Source organism: Eretmochelys imbricata, chromosome 2 (genome assembly GCF_965152235.1).
Source record: "Eretmochelys imbricata isolate rEreImb1 chromosome 2, rEreImb1.hap1, whole genome shotgun sequence".
Classification (NCBI taxonomy): domain Eukaryota; kingdom Metazoa; phylum Chordata; order Testudines; family Cheloniidae; genus Eretmochelys; species Eretmochelys imbricata.
The window spans coordinates 109,550,964-109,570,488 of NC_135573.1; the positions used below are offsets into that span (position 1 = coordinate 109,550,964).

At 43.5% G+C, this 19,525-nt stretch overlaps 1 protein-coding gene across 5 annotated transcripts in view; it reads left to right on the forward strand.

Moving 5' to 3' along the window:
- The window catches only part of KIF13A (kinesin family member 13A), a 196,911-nt gene that overhangs the window by 88,642 nt on the left and 88,744 nt on the right, over window positions 1–19,525 (forward strand). For all 5 annotated transcript variants that reach the window (XM_077810585.1, XM_077810588.1, XM_077810587.1 and 2 more), the window contains exons 3-4: window positions 2,559–2,571; window positions 11,737–11,797. In XM_077810585.1, the coding sequence (XP_077666711.1) occupies window positions 2,559–2,571; window positions 11,737–11,797 (74 nt within the window). The remainder of the gene's footprint in view (window positions 1–2,558; window positions 2,572–11,736; window positions 11,798–19,525) is intronic.

Genomic DNA, 19,525 nt, shown 5'->3' on the forward strand with positions numbered 1-19,525 from the left:
GAGACTGGTACCCAGCAGTCACCTACTACAGGACAAGCCCAACAAGGAAAATAACGGAACACCACTGGCCATCACGTACAGCCCCCAGCTAAAACCTCTCCAGCACATCATCAACGATCTGCAACCTATCCTGGAAAATGATCCCTCACTCTCACAGACCTTGGGAGGCAGGCCAGTCCTCGCTTACAGACAGACCCCCAACCTGAAGCAAATTCTCATCAGCAACTACACACCACACCACAGAAACACTAACCCAGGAACCAATCCCTGTAATAAACCCCATTGCCTACTCTGTCCCCATATCTACTCTAGCGACACCATCAGAGGACCCAACCACATCAGCCACACCATCAGGGACTCATTCACCGGCACATCTACCAATGTGATATATACCATCATGTGCCAGCAATGCCCCTCTGCCATGTGCATTGACCAAACCAGACAGTCTCTACGTAAAAGAATAAATGGACACAAATCAGACATCAGGAACGGTAACATGCAAAAGCCAGTAGGAGAACACTTCAATCTCCCTGGACATTCTATAACAGATTTAAAAGTAGCCACACTTCAAAAAAAAAAAAAAAAAAAAAAACCTTCAAAAACAAACTTTAAAGAGAAACTACAGAACTAAAATTCATTTGCAAATTTAACACCATTAATTTGGGCTTGAATAGAGACTGGGAGTGGCTGGCTCACTATGAAAGCAGCTTTCTCTTTCTTGGTATTAACCTCTCCTCTTCAATTATTGGGAGTGGACCACATCTACCCTGATTAAATTGGCTCTGTCAACACTGGTTCTCCACTTGTATGGTAACTCCCTTCTCTTCATGTGTAGTATAATAATGCCCGCATCTGTAATTTTCGCTCCATGCATCTGAAGAAGTGCGTTTTTACTCACGAAAGCTTATGACCCCAAATAAATTCGTTAGTCTTTAAGGTGCCACGGACTCCTTGTTGTTTTTGTAGATCCCTTTAGTCCATTGCAGGTGTGCCCCTTTGAGGATTAGGCCTCACTACCTTCACCCATCTCTGGGTGGAACTATGCTGTTTAACTGCTCCAGGTCTGGATCTGTGGGTGGCAGTCCACTTCTTTCCCAACGGTGTTAACACTATAGGCTGAACAGAGTTTATAAACTGACGTGTATCTGATATTATCTGTGTGATATGATTCTGGCTGAATGCATAGAATTAAATCAAAAGAAGCTGCAAGGGGGAAACTAACAGGAAACAAAATAATGGCAGAGACCTGTGACAGCCGCTGATTAAAGTGACTCAAAAATCATTTCTTCAAAACAAAAGATTATTTATTCATTCACCGAAAGGTACAAAGCATACAGAACAAAAGAGTAAAAATAGTAAAGGTCTATACACATATTTCCCTTTGCCTAAGCCTTATTCATTCTTTGCGAGCCTTGGTGCATTTCATCCATCTCTGGCTAGGGAGAAGCAGAGTGCTTTGCTAGAATTTGTGTGTGTATTTTGTCCCATTTCCTCCTACCCCCAGCTTGTATGTCTTTCAGCTCTTACTGACACTCTCTGAGTAGCCCCCAGGAACTCACTCAACCCCACCCTTTTCTAGGGCTGGGTTCCTAGAATGGCTTAGTATCTTCTTTTGACCCTAGGCATAGCCTTGGGAAGAGTAAACCTTTGTAGCCTTGACAGAGGGTTTGTCTACACTGGCACTTTACAGTGCTGCAACTTTCTCGCTCAGTGGTGTGAAAAAACACCCCTATGAGCGCAGCAAGTTTCAGTGCTGTAAAGCACCAGTGTAGACAGTGCACCAATGCTGGGAGCTACGCCCCTCGTGGAGGTGGGTTTTTTTAGAGCGCTGGGAGACCTCTCTCCCAGCGCTCTGCCATGAGTACATAAGTCACGGCGCTGCCATGGCAGCGCTTTAACATTGCCAGTGTAGACTAGCCCAGAGTTAAGCAGGTAGCTTCTTCTCAGTTGATAGCCCAGTCCTTGTTATTTTAACTCCTTTGAAACTATTTACTGTACATGTCATGTCTGTGCCATCATTTTGTTTCCCCCTTACAAGTTCCTTTGATCTAACTCTATGCATTCTATCAGGATAATATCACACAACTAAACTGAGATGCAACTGATATTTATAAAAAATAGATATTTCCCAGTTCTAAGCAAACCTCAAGATAAAAATGTTCAGTCTTTTTTGTTCTTCCTCATTTAATAACCAAACTTGCTCTGCCAAAGTAGTAAATGTGTAGATTTGCTTAAATTCTAATCCTGCAAGGTATGTAACATGTTGGACTTCTGGGCTGATGCTAAACCCCGTTGAAGTCAATTGGGCTATGCCCTGCCACAGCAAGTGGTCATCTTACATTTCAGATTAAATATATATAATATTACATAATTAGTATTGGATACCAATACCTTGTACACTTGATTTTACTTTATGTACAAAGCATTTAATATGAAAAGTTCAAAAGTATGCTAGACGTTAACCTTGTTTGTATTTGTTCCTTTTTATTGCCTTCCTGTGATCTGCCTGATGTATTGGCAATCCTCTTTGCGGCCATTGCTGATTCTCCAACATCTAGAAAACCACCAAAGGTAAGTGTGTGATGTCTCATTTTGTAAATATATTGACTTCAAAAATGCTGAATATTGAAGAAATGCCCAGTATCTTCTATTAGCATGTTATGTGAATGTTGCCGTTAAAGGAAGATCTATTAAAGAAACACTTGTTTCATGTATTATGTTCAAATTACAGGTTTCTTAGATCAAACTTAAATTGTATGTTAATTAGATTAAAATATACAGAAAGATAAAGCAACACTGCTTCTTAAAATTGTGCAGCCAGGAGATGCTGTTATTTTAGTACGTTTTTTGAAAATTCTTTTGTAGGTGGAAATAAGTGCTCCATGCAGAATAATACATCATTACACATAATGTTGCTTTTTAAAAAAAAATCCTATATTTTAAAAGTACTAAAATGCAGGAAATGGATTTGATAAGAAGCAAATTGTCCTTTTTTGTAATCGGCATTCTTCAGGTTTGATTATCTGACAAAGCAGCCTGTGAGCACCTGACACAGTAAATACCCTAGAGAGGATTTGCTGAACTATGTTTTTTTAAAAAGGTGGGGGGGACAGGGACAGGTGACAACACTGCTTTAATGATAAATAGTCACCACCTTGTTCTTTAGTGTTATTTTTGTTTATTTTTCTTCTCTTAATGTTGAAGTAGAATCAGCTATAAAGTGCAGGTACCAGTGATAAGTTAGAACACTACTTTCTAAAATATAGCTTGTGTAAGCATGTGTGAGACAGATCAATCCAGCTGCCATTTCATTTTCAGGCTTCTAACGTTTTTGTTATCCTTCTTCTGTTTGGCAAACATTGGACTACTTTTATTTCTGTACTCCAGACGGAGGTGGAATTGCCATGTCTGGGTTCTTCTTGTGTGTTACTTCCTTGATTTTTGTACCATAATTCTTTATGGTGGTGGGAGTGTGTAGGAATCTGGAATTGGGCTTTAGTTGCTTCTGCAAAGGGAGTACAACAGCACAAAACACTTGTCTAGGTCATCAAAGAATAGTGATTGATGTATATTTTAATAAAAATAGCCATCTAACTACAAGATTAGGTGTTTTGACAAACCTTACCAACTCTTCTGAAAATTAAAAATGTCTGCAGTTAAATAGTAATGCTGTGTGTCATTCTGAAGATTTCATCAAGCAAAGGAGGATGGGACAGAGTACTGTAATGCAGTAAAGCATTCAGTTGTTAAGGTATTTGAAATATAAAGCAAAATTTTAATCTAAAATTTCAAATTTTAATTAGGTCTTGGGCAGGTGAAGGTAAATGGGATGCTAAGTTGGTTTTAAAGAGGAAATGCTGTGTGTTCTACATAGAAAAGAAAGGAAAATATTAGACCTTGTATTTGTGTTTGGAAAAAAAATTAACTTTTTCATGTTGCCCATACTAGCTACAAAGTCATATTATATGCCTCTGTTATATTAGTGTGAATTGATAGAGAAGCTTTCTGTACTCTTATGTAACATTGTGACATATCTAATGCAAAATAGGACTATTGATCATCATAAAAATTACAATTATTTAACATTTAATTTTATAATTTTACAAAAATATAGTCACATCTCCTTGTGTGGTCTTTCCTTATCATTTGGAGATAAAACACAGTAATCTGCCTCACATTATAATGTAAAAACTTGTGCATATGTCAAACTTGAACTGTGGTCGTGTTACTGAGATTTTAATTAATCTTCACACTATAATGCAAAACTTTTAACATGTGTATAAGGTTCCCCTATCTGTTGGAGGCAGAAGGAAATTTTTGTTCTGCTACAAGTGATTGTGTATTGTACACTCCTCTGTAGGTGTACGTGCACCCAATGCACTCAAATCACAGACTTTTGGCACTGTACCAGCAGGTGACACGTGCTTCCACTATCCTCATGCGCTGAGCCCAGTTTATAAAGGGGTGTGATCAGTTCCTCTCAGTTCCTTCTTACTGTCTGTGGTGAGTGTTAGAGCTCCCCATCAGTCTTTGAGCTCCAGTTTAGCCAGCCTTTAGGAAAATTCTCCTTCTGTATATAGTTCTAGCTTAGCCTAGTTTTAGCTTTAGAGTAGTTTGTAATTTGGAGAGCTTAGGTTGGGCTACCAGGCAGAAATCTCCAGGTTTCAAATGTGCCACCTGCAGTGCTGTAATCCCTGTTAGTGACAAGCATAAAAATTATCTAATCTGTTTAGGTGAGGGACATGTGAGCGATTAATGTCCTATTTATACCTCCTTCCCAACAAGAATGAAAAAGCAAAGGGAATTTCTCCTCAAGAAGGAGATAAATCCCTCTTCAGAGCCTGACCCAAGGACAATGCGGTAGCATAATGTCCTCAGCATGTTCAATAAAAGGAAGTTTTTGCACAAATCCGAACATTAAGTGCTTCCTTAGGGCATCAGCCTTATTCCAACCCTGCAAGGTCATAGAGCGTGACCTTGGAACCTTCTTCTTACAGAACTGCCCAGAGTGAACCCCTGCAGGAAGTGTCATTGTACTTCTTATCCATTAAAGTAGACCTCCTGAGGGCTACTATCTCCAGTCAGATGAGTGTTTTATTTGAAATGGATGGCGTTCTCTGAGACAAGATTTGTAATTTTAATGCAGACAGGTAGTCCTCACAACTGTCATAGCGTTCATTCCTTAAATAAATTCAAGAAATATTCCTTCTTTAGTTAAGCATCAAAGACTAGTCCTTAGGAGCATTAATAACTGCAAGGTGGAGTTATCATGTGTCCTGTATTAAGATCTGCTAGATGGCTTTTAGTTCACCAAATTCTGCATATTGGCCAATGCCATTTCATTTCTTTTGTCAGATTCTTTTGTATTAGTGCCTCGGGAAACTGGAGGAAATATATGTATATAAAATGTTTGTTTTGGAAGCCCATATTTAAAGGATGATGCTGCTTCCCACTTGGGAGGCATACTTTTATGAAAATCTCATTGTAGTGGATCTGAGGATGTTAGCATGAATAGGAAAATTTATCCATGTTTATCTTTCTTTGAATGATATGGTGTCACGGATCCACAGGATCAGTGCTATGCCCTCACTTTTGGAATAGTCTCTAGGAGTAACCCCTTCAGGTGCCTTCCTCCCCAGCCCCAAGGGCAACAGTGCCAGAACCTCGGTAGAAAGGGGAGCACAAGGCCCCACCCTTCTCTGTGGCCCCGCCCTCTGCTCCTCCTCTTCCCACTCAGGCCCTTTTCTCGGCCAGGCCAGAAGCCAGAGCTGGGCAGTGGTAAGAGCCAGCCGGGCCACTGTGGGGAGTCCCGAACTGTCCACCTGCCCTGATCTCCACCCACTGCAATATAGCACTATTGAAAGATGCATATTATGTTGGAGCATGGGGTAGGTGGAATCTTAACTGTGTATGTAAAGTGTAGTCTGTTTGAACACTTTTAATTGCCTTAGTAGCGTGGAAGTCCAGTCAATTGTAAAGTGACTAATTCTTAAAAACGGCATCCAATCCAGTGAAAACTGGCAAGGGACCTACCAAACTACAGAAGCCATAAGAAGTGGGAAATATTTTACATGATAATATGATATTAAAACCACTGATGTGGACAGTTCCTTTCTTTGGAAGAACAAAATATACAGTTTTCAAATGAATCATTTATAACATACAGGCCAACTCGTAGGTAAAAAATGTCTCAAAGAAAATGTAGTCCTGAACAATCCTCTTAATTGTGTTTCTTAACGTACCATATAGTGAGGTGGAGATGGCACTCCTATTATAAACTATCAAACACCTACTTGCCAGAAGACAGTATGAAAGATAAGTGGGGACCCAGTCATTGAGCTCCAGGGGCAATTCTCTGCTGATAATACAAACCCCACCTCTCCCTGTTTGGAATATGGCAGATGCTACTAGGGTATTGTCCCATACTACCAGGAGGTGGGCTTCATCTTGCATGACAGTCTCTGCCTCGTAGGATTTCTGTTTTTTGTTTGGCTGATGGAAGGAGAGAAGGGATTTTTTTCTTCCTTCCTTGTTCCCAACACATGAACGTTGGGCAGTGGACTCCAGTCTCCTACTTGCCTCTCTAATGAGGGAGAGGTTGTCTTTGTCGCTGAACCCTCTCTTCCAGCCTCTTTTTCTAGGTCATCCTCCCCATGAATAATGTCAGTCCTTCTGTTGCTGCTGATTGTTTTCCCATGCAATAACAGAGTGAGACTAATGTAATTATCAGTTTTTGTGCTGCTGAAAGGGTTCTGAATACCAGCAGTGAAACAGGCCAAATTTAAGGTTCATTTAGATGCTTAGCAAAGCAGAGCCACTAGAGCCTCAGGTATACATACACTATATGCAGAAACACAAAATTCTGCACGTCTTTTGTGTATTGAAAGATCTTAATGTAATGTATTCACATGGTGAGCTGAGTTAAGGGTACCAGAACTGAGTTTCCTGCCTGATCTTCATGTATATGGCTGTTGCTTGGTAACTATATGCAGTGGTGAACTGGAGCCAGTTCGCACCGGTTCACTGGAACCGGTTGTTAAATTTAGAAGCCCTTTTAGAACTGGTTGTCCTGCGAGGGACAATCTGTTCTAAAAGGGATTCTAAATTTAACAGCCGGCCAAAAGTGGCGCCTTAGGCGCCGACCCCATTGGTGCCCCGGGGCTGGAGCACCCACAGGAAAGAGCACAGCACCCACCGACAGTTCCCCGCCCCAGCTCACCTCGCCTCTGCCTTCTCCCCTGAACGCGCCGCCCCGCTCTGCTTCTCCAACACCCCCCCCCCCCCCCGCTTCCCGCAAATCAGTTGTTCGAGCGGGAAGCCTGAGAAGCAAGCGGCGGCTTTGCACTCAGGCCCGCGGAGGCAGAGGTGAGCTGGGGCAGGAGGGTGCGAGGAGGGCCGTCCGCGCCACAGCAGGTAACCCGAGGGGGGGTGCACAGGGGAACCACTCCCCACCCCAGCTCACCTCTGCCTCCCTGGGCTTGAGCGCAAAGCCGCCGCCTGCTTCTCAGCCATCTCTGGCTTCCCACGTGAACAGCTGATTCGTGGGAAACCGCGGCGGGGGGCAGAGAAGCAGAGCGTGGTGGTGCGTTCAGGGGAGGAGGCGGAGGTGAGGTGAGCTGGGGCCAGACGGGGAGCTGCTAGTGCGTGCTCTGCACCCACCAAATTTTCCCGTGGGTGCTCCAGCCCCGGAGCACCTACAGAGTCAGTTGCTCCCCCTGTTCCCCCCCTAGTTTTGCTACCCCGCCCCTAGGAGCCAGAGGGACCGGCTGGATGCTTCCCGGGAGCCGCCCCAGGTAAGCCCCACCGGGACTCCCCACCTCGCCCTCTGGCTCTTAGGGGTGGGGTGGGCACCCACTATGGTGGCCCATGAGACCCTCCTGCCTGGTTCCAGGGGCAGTCAGGGGACAGGGAAGTGGGGTGGATGGGGCGGGGGGGGCGTCAAGGAACACGGGGGATTGGATGGGGCAGGAGTGGCGGGGGCGGGCCACGACCCCCTCTTGGGGTGAGGAGGGACTGGTTGTTAAGATTTTGGCAGCTCATCACTGACTATATGAATATAATTATTGAACTCGGAGCTTGCATCATCATTGAATAAACTCCTATGATGCGATGGTGGATGTATGTATTAGCTCAGATGACCTAATCAGGTTTGGCCCCATTATACTGAGTGTTGTACAATCAAAGATTAATAGACTAGAATTTGTCTTTGTATTTCAAAGTTGCATATAACTAAAAACGAGGGATGTGTACCCAGATGCCTTATATACCTTTAACAATTTGTATTTCTAAACATCTGAATTTTAGTAGACTTCATATAGAATAATTGTCTGTTTCCAGTCTTTGCCTATCGTAGGGCAAAGGAGGGTTCTTTGCCTATTGTAGGAGGGGGTTCTGACTTGAACGTTATAAAGAGTGTGTTATTTTTATATTACACATACAAAAATAACTTTAAAAGAATATTAAGGTGTAAAGACAATTATGCAAAAGTTAGGGAATGCTAGAATCAAGGTTGTCCGTGAAACGTTGCATATGCACAAAGGGGTCGGATTGTTATAATAGTGTTTACATGGCTTTATACTATTTTCTTCATTAGATCCCTGCCTCATTCAGTGTGCAGGAGGGATGATGTTACTCAGTGAGCATCTATTCAATATTTTGCTTTACTCTCATTGTTCAATATGTGGTCCTAGTCCTCATTTACTGCACACTGTTCAAACCCTTCTCTGAAGACAGAATTATTAATTTCCTCATAAGTTTTATCACGCTGATCATTAGTGTTCAAGGACTTCACCAGTATCCCTATGAGATAAGAGTGATATTGTCCCTACTTTATGGATGGGGAGCTGAGGCACAGAGAGAGGTCAAAGTCAAAAATGTACACTAATTCTCAGTGTCCTTTTTGAGACCCCAAGTTTCCTTGTCTAGCGATGTTACCTCCACTCAGCAGGCTCCTTCTCCAATCTGTTTCCACCATCCCCATGTCCAGTCATTGTCTCCCAGCTCCCAGTCCCAGTTTCCTTGCCTGGCTAATCTTAGGCCTGGTCTACACTACACAGTTAGGTCAACGTAAGACAGCTTACCGCAACCTAATTATGTCAGTGTACACACTACAGCCTTGTCTCGCCGATGTAAGTGCCGTACTGCACCATCATAACTCCACTTGCACGAGAGGTGCAGGGCTTATGTCGGTGTAGTTAGGGAGACACAGTATCTGTGTAGACAATGCATGACTTACATCACCTATTAGCTGTCTTGACAATTTCAGGGCTCTGTAGCCTTGAAATTGACAAGAAAGCTGGGCCCCAGCTCCCTGCTCCCAACCAGGCTGCACCCACCTTGCTCTCCACTCAGGGAGGTGAGAAGCCCAGGCTGCTGCCCCCCGGCTCCTGGTTGGGAGCTGTGAGCTTTGGCTCTCAGCCCTCTCTCTCTCTCTCTCTCTCTCCTCTTCTCTCCCCCCCCCCCACCCCCCCCCCTCCGGTGAGGACACGCACCATTGACAGAAGGAGAGTAGTGTGGACATAATTACTGCAGTGGCTGTAAGTTGACCTAACATAGGTCAACTTAAGTCTATAGTGTAGGTATGCAATTAGTCATCATGTATCCATCTGTTTGTGCCCCACACCAGCCTCTCCATTCCCCGTCTTCTTGCCTGGCCACCTACAACACCCAGTCAGTTCCCCTGTTACCAGAGCCTCCAGTTCCAGTTTCATCAGGCTTCTTGTCCCTATCTGCTTCCTTTCCTCTCTCCCCAGCCTCCAAGTCAGGTGTTGTCATCCATGCTGCTTAGGTGCCAGGGACAGGTAGATCATTGAGAGCACAGGAGAGACAGGCTTCCTCTTCTCAGTTCTGGTGCCTTACCCTGCCCAGAGTGGTCAGTTTTGGGGAAAGTCCAGCTTTGCCTTGTAGACCTGGACTGGAGCATGCCCACTTGTTTTTTGGGGATGGCACGTGTGCAATGTGGTCAGCACTAGGAGCTGTGAGGAGTTAAAGCAGGGGTGGGAAAAATACAGCCCACGGGCTGAATCTAGCCCATCTAACATTTCTGTCCAGTCCACCAGGCTCTTTGGCTGCCTCCTCGCAATCTCCGGGCAGCTAAAAGTCCTGTGGGGCACTCAGGCAGGCTGCCTGCCTGCTGTGGCTCCACGCCATTCCCAGAAGCAGATGGCTGCTGCTGGCATGTCCCTGTGCGCCCCTGGCAGGGGAGGGCTGGAAGGTGGCTCTGCGTGCTGCTCCCACCTCCAGTACCATTCTCACAGCTCCCATTGGCTGGTTTCGGCCAATGGGAGCTGTGAGGCTGGTGCTTGTGGGCACAGGCAGTGCATGGAGACTCACTGCCCTTCTGCCCCCAAGGGCCATGCAGAGACATGCCACGGTGCCAGCAACCGGCAGCTTCCAGGAGCGGCGTGGGGCCACAGCATTCAGGCAGCGTGCCTGAATGCACCGCTGGCTGGGAGCTGCCTGTGGTAAGCACCTCCTGGCCAGAGCCTGCACCTCGCACCCCTTCCGTCCCCCAGCCCTCTGCCCCAGCCCAGAACCCCCTCCTGCACCAAACTCCCTCCCAGAGCCCACACCCCTTCCATTAATATAGAATGTGCAGCCCGTGACGACTTACCAAAATTCTTGGAGTGGCCTCCCTGCGAAAATTATTGCCCACTCCCGGGTTAGAGCATGCTCACTGTGTACCAAATCTTCTTAGATATTAGTAGTTACAAATCTCCAAAATCTCTTCTTAGCATGTGCAAATGCAGATTTTTGAAAGGCTTGTAACTTGGCCAAAGTTGGGCAGATTTCCCCAGTAATAGCAACAGTCTCAGGCCCTGACAAATTTCAAGACTTGGCTGCAAAGTATGCTGATGCTATAGCTTCTCAAAGAAACGGTTCTAAGAATTTTTTAACATGGCTAAACTTATTTCTCCCTACCCTCTTTCTCAGAAAAGGCTGAACTGCTTTGGCTGAAACGTTCCAAAAAAAATTAGCTTTAGGTGGACACCTGACATGGAATATTTCAGCTCAGATACTTAAAGCTGGCAAAGTCTTATATGCAACTGAAAACAGTCTTATAATGGAAAGTGTGGGGCAACCTTAATAATGGTGCTACCAGCCCTCCCTGTAATAACTACCCCCCTTCTCCCACCCCCAATGCTATGAACTGAATTCATAGAACTCTGGGAAAACTGTTCAACATAGGAAGACAAATGTGGCTCTCTCACATTTTTGCGTTGTTTTACTTATATTAAGTATTATGGTAACTTAAATATTTTTAAAACAAAAATTTTGGAGTATAGGTTATATATGCAACCAAGGACAAATCTCAGACTTCGAGACTATTTTATTCCTGATGGGATCTGTATTAGATTCTGTGGAAATAGTGACAGGTTTCGGAGTAGCAGCCATGTTAGTCTGTATTCGCAAAAAGAAAAGGAGTACTTGTGGCACCTTAGAGACTAACAAATTTATTTGAGCGTAAGCTTTTGTGAGCTACAGCTCACTTCATCGGATGCATTCAGTGGAAAATACAGTGGGGAGATTTATATACATAGAGAACATGAAACAATGGGTGTTACCATACACACTGTAACCAGAGTGATCACTTAAGGTGAGCTATTACCAGCGGGGGGGGGGGCGTGGAAATAGTGTGGTGCATCTGTCATTCCAACAGGTATGAGGAGTTGTGCTTCAGGGATGGATGTTTTGTGTGTTGGAAGCTCTTCATTTGTCTTTTACACTCTTATGCAGGTGTTTGCCTTTGATTACTGCTTCTGGTCCATGGATGAATCAAACACCACAAAATATGCAGGTAAGTCACTGATTTTCACCATATTTGGCAGTGAATAAATGCTTTGAAAATGGATAATTTTCTGTTTCTTTGGCTGATCCACTGACCTTTTTCTCATTAAAACAGACTTTTGGCCTTTCAGTGGACTAGGCCCACCATAGTGGATTCTCCTCAGCTCAAAAGAATACAAAATTTATGGGGCCCACTATAGTGTTACGAAAGGAGGCTTTTTTTTAAACCTATAAGCTTTAATGTTTTCTTCCTTCTTTCACTCCCTTCTAGCCTCCTTTGAGGAATGATTCTTTCAATTAAGGTGAAATTTCAGTTCTCTAGCAGCAATTACTTCTGTGTCCTAATACTAGTCGTGAGACTATGTGTTTTCCATGCCCCACACCAAGATTGAGGCAGAGCCCACTGACTGCTGCAAAGAGGAAAAATCTCTCTTCATCAAAACATTTAATCATCGTCACTCAAACCCTAGTAAGCAGATGACAGGTCAAATTTCCAACTTGTACCCTTCTCTAGTAGGTTGATGTTCAATGTCAGACTGTCAGGCCAGTCACTACTGCCTCTTGTCATATAACTTCTTATTTTTATTACCTTAAAACTTTTAATATCTGAAAAAGGAACCATTTTGATTGAATAGACATTATTTGTATCTTCAGAAGACAGTGGCATTAGGGGATGGTCTAATGACATGAACTAGCTTTAGCTATGCTACCTCTTACAGAATGTGCCTTTTATTGTTAAAAAAAAAAAAAGGAGTACTTGTGGCACCTTAGAGACTAACAAATTTATTTGAGCATAAGCTTTCGTGAGCTACAGCTCACTTCATCGGATGCATTCAGTGGAAAATACAGTGGGGAGATTTATATACACAGAGAACATGAAACAATGGGTGTTACTATACACACTGTAACAAGAGTGTGATCACTTAAGGTGAGCTATTACCAGCAGGAGAGCATGGGCGGGGGGAGCCTTTTGTAGTGATAATCAAGGTGGGCCATTTCCAACAGTTGACAAGAACGCCTGAGGAACAGTGGGGGGTGGAGGGGGGGAAAAACATGGGGAAATAGTTTTACTTTGTGTAATGACCCATCCACTCCCAGTCTCTATTCAAGCCTAAGTTAATTGTATCCAGTTTGCAAATTAATTCCAATTCAGCAGTCTCTCGTTGGAGTCTGCTTTTCAAGTTTTTTTTTGTTGTTGAAGAATTACTACTTTTAGGTCTGTAATCGAGTGACCAAAGAGATTGAATTGTTCTCCGACTGGTTTTTGAATGTTATAATTCTTGACGTCTGATTTGTGTCCATTTATTCTTTTACGTAGAGACTGTCCAGTTTGACCAATGTAAATGGCAGAGGGGCATTGCTGGCACATGATGGCATATATCACATTGGTGGATGTGCAGGTGAACGAGCCTCTGATAGTGTTGCTGATGTGATTAGGCCCTATGATGTGTCCCCTGAATAGATATGTGGACACAGTTGGCAATGGGCTTAGTTGCAAGGATAGGTTCCTGGGTTAGTGGTTCTGTTGTGTGGTTGCTGGTGAGTATTTGCTTCAGGTTGGGGGGCTGTCTGTAAGCAAGGACTGGCCTGTCTCCTAAGATCTGTGAGAGGGATAGGTCGTCCTTCAGGATAGGTTGTAGATCCTTGATGATGCGTTGGAGAGGTTTTCTTGTTTTCTTGTTGCAGACCATTGTTATCAGATCTGAATTCCAGCGGTGGTAATCAGTTCAGTGGATTCTACTGTGTCACTTACCTGCCTAATCTGGATGAGGCCTTTTTTATGTAGCAAACTTCTCCCAGTGAAGTTAGTGTGAGTCTTTTCATTGGCTTCAATAGGACCAAGGAGAGAGCCTGGAACCAAATGAGCAACGAAATTTAAACCCATTTGTTGTCTCAGCAAAACCCCCCCCAAATTAATTTAATGGGAGTTAACTCAACCCTACCCCTCTGCAGCCCACTTAGATCTCTGAGTTACACCCAAGTTTCCTCAAATACCATCCAAAAAAAGTTCTATTGACTTCTTTTAGCTTGAGAACTGAACTTATATACAACCCTGCTCAGTCTGATCAGACTGTAGAATGGTGATACTTCTTTTGATCCCTCTCGTCAGCAAAAAAAACAACCAACCAAAGGCCTTTTCAGGATGTTCTTGATGAAAAAAGATGCTTTTACCATCCCTTATCAGTTAATTCGATTTTGTACATTGCTGGAGTTATCTTGTGACTGTCTTAATTGTTTTAAACAGATGGTGTGCACTAGAACATAATAAATTTTGGGGGAGGATAAAAGATTTTCTTTTATCTGCTCTAACATAAAGTGACTGGGCTTTTGGCTGGCTAAATCAATCTTGTGTTAACTGACTCTATTCCATGTCCTACAATAATATACCTTGTTTTAATGCCAAACAGCTGAGTGCAGAAGTGATCAGAACTCTTAAAATTCCCTTCTTTTCAGTGGAATCGATATTTTTTTCCTTTTTTGATATCTTCACTATTTAGTTGCTTTTAATGGATTTATAGCTTTGCCTAGATCATCTTATTTGTTGTGGTTGCTGATTTATTATTTGTATTGTGGTAGCACCTAGGCCTCCAGTCATGGGCTAAGGTCCCCATTGTGCTAGGCACTGTACAAATGTACATCTTGTCCAACACCGAAGACTGAACTGGGGATCCTCCAGTGCTAAAAACATGATGTGATGGGTTCCCCCCTGGGGTGCCACCTGGAACTGGGGTACCACTGAGCCCCTTGACCCACCAGCCTGGGCTCCTTCTCACACTGTACTGCTGTGACAAGCTGTAGAGCCCTCCAGCCTGCACTTTCGTCAGCATTCATACAGGTAGGGACACACCCAGCTGCAGTTACATGCAGGCTCTCTATCCAGCTCCTGCAATGAACCAACAACAGAAAGGCTACAGCTAAGGCAACTCCCAGCTCCCCAGGCACTCACCTCCTTTGGAGTATAAACACAAAATTAAACCGTCTTGCGCTGCACAGGGAATTGTGCAGTGTAAGCTCAGAAAGTTCACCCCCTCCCTCGATGTAGAGAAGAATATGTAACACCTTTGCCCCTGAGCTATGATTCCCATACACTTCACTCCAACTCACTGGTTAGGTAAAGCAAAAACAAGTTTATTAACTACAAAAGATAGATGTTAAGCAGGTTACCTAGCAAATCACCAAAAAATACAAACTAAGCTTAATATACTAAATAGATTAGATATGAATTAGCAGATTCTCACCCTAAGTGATGATACAAGCGGGCTGCAGATTCTTAAGGAGCAAGCTGAACATGCTTTACAGCTTGGAATCCCCAGGTATGTTATTCACAGGCTGGAAATCCCTTTAGCCTGGGTCCAGCACTTCCCCCAGTTCAGTCTTTGTTCCTCAGTGTTTCCAGGAGCCTTGTTAGAGAAATGAAGATCGCAAGGTGATGACACTCCCTCCCTTATATAGCTTTTGCATATGGTGGAAACCCTTTGTTTCCAAGCTTGGTTTCCAGACCAGTCTATGCAAAAATAATGACATCTCAAGATGGTGTCCAGCATTATGATCACATGTCCTTGTAGAGTCATAGCAGCCATTACTCACAGGCTGTTTGGTGCGTTCTTAGGAAGGGTCATCACCAGGTGGGAGATAAGCTTCTCCTAAGGCCTATTTTTTCCCCCTAATGTCCTATTGCCCTGAATAGGCCCTTTCCCACTCACTGTCTAGACTGAAAGCATCTTGTCTAGTGAGCGTTACCCAGGTGTAACTACATTTGAAATACAGATGCATAGTCAATATTCATAACTTCAGATACAAAAATGCTACATGAATACAAATAGGATAATCATATTCAGCAAATCATAACTTTTACAATGATCCCTCACATGACTTATCTTGCATAAAATGCATCATAATTATGTCAAAATCAAATCATATAATAATATCACTATGAAGAATATGGAGTGCAGTGTCACACAGGAGTGTCTACAGCAGTGGTGGGCAACCTACGGCCTGCAGGCCACATGCAGCCCGTTAGGGTAATCCGCTGGCGGGCCATGAGACCGTTTGTTTACATTGACCATTAATATACCTGGCTGCCCAACCTATGCAGCCACACGACTTGATTGTTGTTGCCCTTTCCCTTTGGTGTGTGGGCTTATCTGAATATGTTTGCATTGTAAATGTAAATTGTAAAGTTTATGGCACTGGGTTTGTGTCTTTTTGTTCTGTAAAACACCTAGAACACTTTGGATGTCACATAAGAGCTAAATAACAGAGCTGGTTGAAAAATGGAACTTTTTCAGCAAAATACTTGTATATTTAAATTTTGAACTTTTTGAAAATAATATTCTGACCCAGATAATGTGGTATCTGTGCTTTCCATTTGCCTGGCTGAGATTGGTTGAGGTCAAAGAAGTTGATGCTTAAACTCGACAAAGGACAAATAGTGCTAATGGATTAAGGGAAAAGCATCTGGAGCATGGGCAGAAGGGTTTGATGCAGCCCCTATTAACATCAGTGGGAGTTTTCCCATTGATGTCAATACGTCCGAGAGCAGATCCATGGGTGGAAACACATTCCTTGCCCTGAAAAGCTTACACTTTATAGACAGAGACCATACAAGTCATGGCACAGCATTTTGGCAAAGGGAGGGCACTGAGAGACTCACAGCAATGAGAACAAAGTAAGGACAATTTTACAAGTGTGTAAACTGCAGTAGCATTTCAGAAATCTGTAAAGAAATGGATTTTGAGACAAGGAGAGAGAGAGAGAGAAAAAGAATGCACTTCTTGACCCGTGTGTTATACTTTCTCCCCTGCAATTAATGTTAAGTGCAGCCTAACCATTTCCAGGATGCTTGAGGCTGCATCTGTGGAACAAAGGGGGGTAGGGTGGAGAAAGGTGGCCTAGATTGTCAGTCAGTATCCCTTTCTAGGTGGGTTATTTCGATTAGGATTTAGGGCATGTCTACACTTGCCATTTAAAGCGGGAAAAGTCCCTTTTTTGTGCAAAAACCGTGGGAGCGTCTACACTTGCCAATGACTTTTTGCGGTGAAACTCAGAAGTTTCACCGCAAAAAGAAAACCACCTATAGGAGAGGCGTACCGTTCTTACCAGTGATGTGCAAGTGAAGACATGTTCTTCCTGTTTACACAACTTTTAACCTATGGAGGATATCCCACAGTGTCGAGGTGACCACTCTAGCCAGCAGCTCTGCTGCTCTGACTCCAGGTAAACAGACATGCACCCCTCCCCCTGTAAAGCCCCTGGAGCTTTGAAACTCCCCTTCCTGTTTTCTTGGCAAGTGCTCACTTATCATCTGACCAGGTGACAATGCCTGTTCCAGGGAGCAAACATCCCCTGCTTAGAGCAATGCTGAACGACTGGAGCTTATCAGTGTTTCTGGAGAGGAGGCTGTGCAGCGACCCAGGATGCCCTGCAATCACCTCCCCTTCCTCCCCGGCCCCATTTCCACAAGACGTAGGGTGACCAGATGTCCCGATTTTATAGCGACAGTCCTAATTTTGGGGTCTTTTTCTTACATAGGCTCCTGTTACCCCCCACCCTCTGTCCCGATTTTTCACACTTGCTGTCAGGTCACCCTAACAAGACCCATCATCAAACTAGAGAGAGGTGTACTGTGGGATAGCTGCCCTAGAGCGCTGCTCTCATCAGCGATGGAAGTGCTGCAAATGTAATCACTCTCTGAAGCCTGAGGAATTAAATGAATACACAAACCAGCGCTTTACTTTCACCGGTTCACTATCACTGATGAAACGTAGAGTGCAAAAACTCTGCAAGTATAGACATACCCTTAGTTTATTGTTACTATAGGCGACTAGTAACTGCTGATAGTAAGGGGGCACAATTTAAAGGTTATGGTGGTATGCAGCAGGGTTCAAGGCAGGTACTCATGAGACAAAGGAGTTTTAGTTTCTAGCGCTATTTTTGATGTCATGTTTTACGATACTAGCAGAAAGAGACTGTTCTAAAAGAGAGCTACACATGAAGAAAACTGTGATTGTATGTTTTGTATGTGCATTAAAAATCTTAAGAAAGTTGTCCTAATATATGGCTAGCATTAGGCTGATTTGTACGTTGCTGGCTCTGACACTTGCGATTCTTAAAAAAAGGAGCACTCGCAAAAATTCTTGTGCATTCTGTCATTTGCTTCTTTGGTGTGCTCACTGCTACCCTAGAATAAAGTGCCAGAATCAGTCTTGTGAATAAATATAATCCCAACACAACTGCATACAGCTTTATAATTACAACCAAACCAAGTGAGGTTCTGATAAGAAAAAAAAATCCATCTTTATTTTAATAAAAAACATTGTTTGGAGTGAAGTCCTATCCCTCGTTCACATTCCCAAGCACTCAGATATCAAATGATTTATATTAGCGCACTGGATGCCTATTAATTTCATAGGCAGCGTCAAGGAATTTTCCTGATTCTAGTGGCAAAGATGCAAGCAGACCATTAAACAGAACGGAATGCAAGCGTTGCCATTGGGATGAAAGCTCTGAATAACTGTTACAGCTTAGCCCTCCAACAAGTTTACATTTCCCAGAAAAATTCCTGCAGCTGCTCAGAGATACGGTTGTTCTACCTGCACTTTTGTGGTTTAGAGAAATTCAGTGGAAGATGGCTGCCAAGAGACATACACTGTCTTGCAGCGTGCAAGCAGGCAGCGAAGTACGCTGCTAGGCAAACTTTGTCCGGAGAGAACACCCAGCAAATTGGTCAATAGAATGGGGACTTAAAAGCAAATTAGCAAGGTCTTGCTCAGACAGTGCACAAAAATGTGTCATTGATTTGTTATCTAGCTGGCTTTGAACCTTCGAAAGTGAATGAGATTTTTATGCCCTTGAGCTGCTGATCCCCATCAAACCAGTGAGACAGCTGATCCACCTTTACTTCTGTATTACTTATTTAAAAAGACTAGCCATTGACTATAAATGTAAGAGACCGTTTTCCTGTAACAGCAGCTATATAAATGGGGATACCGGGCCAAGACCCTTATTTCAGTGATCCATTACTCTGGTCTATTTCAGAGATTTGGGCTTAATTCTCCACTGTGCCCAAGTGGAAAGATCCCCCAAAGACCTTAAGCTAGCTGAGAACTGGGTATATCAGAGCCTAGCTCTGCCTCCTGCCCTTCCCTCAAATGTTCTGTCTCCTCCTTGCCTCTGAGAAGACTTTGCTTTCCCTTATGCCACGCAGTGGGTCCCAACGCAATAGATGACAGTTGCAGAAGGCAGCAGAACCATCACTGCCAGTGGGGAGATTCCTTTGTGTCTTTCAAGTTCGCTCTCTGCTGCATAAGCAGAGAACTATCCCTTTAGGTCTGTAATGCCAGGGACGGACAATGGTGTGATCATCTTAGACCAGGTTTACCTCCTCTGTCACCACTGACCTGTTACTTTCTCTTTGGCTTTGGGAGCAGAGCAGATCTATTGCATCTCTCCACCAGACACCAGGTTCTCCTTAGCAGCCTAGCTTTTGGTAACTACAGTACAATCTCGCTAATCCACACTTAGCTCACTGCCATAAAAAAAAAAAAAAAAAAAGATTTCTCCCTGCTTTTCGCAGACATCTCACTGTTGCATGCTCTCATCTCATTGCTTTTAAAGCCTTATGCACGCTACAAAACACTTACTACTGTACTAGGAACTATTATTATAATTAAAACTGCACTTGGCAAATAAATGAATAAAGTACATTTTGTCAGGCACTACTCATGCTTGTTTGTTA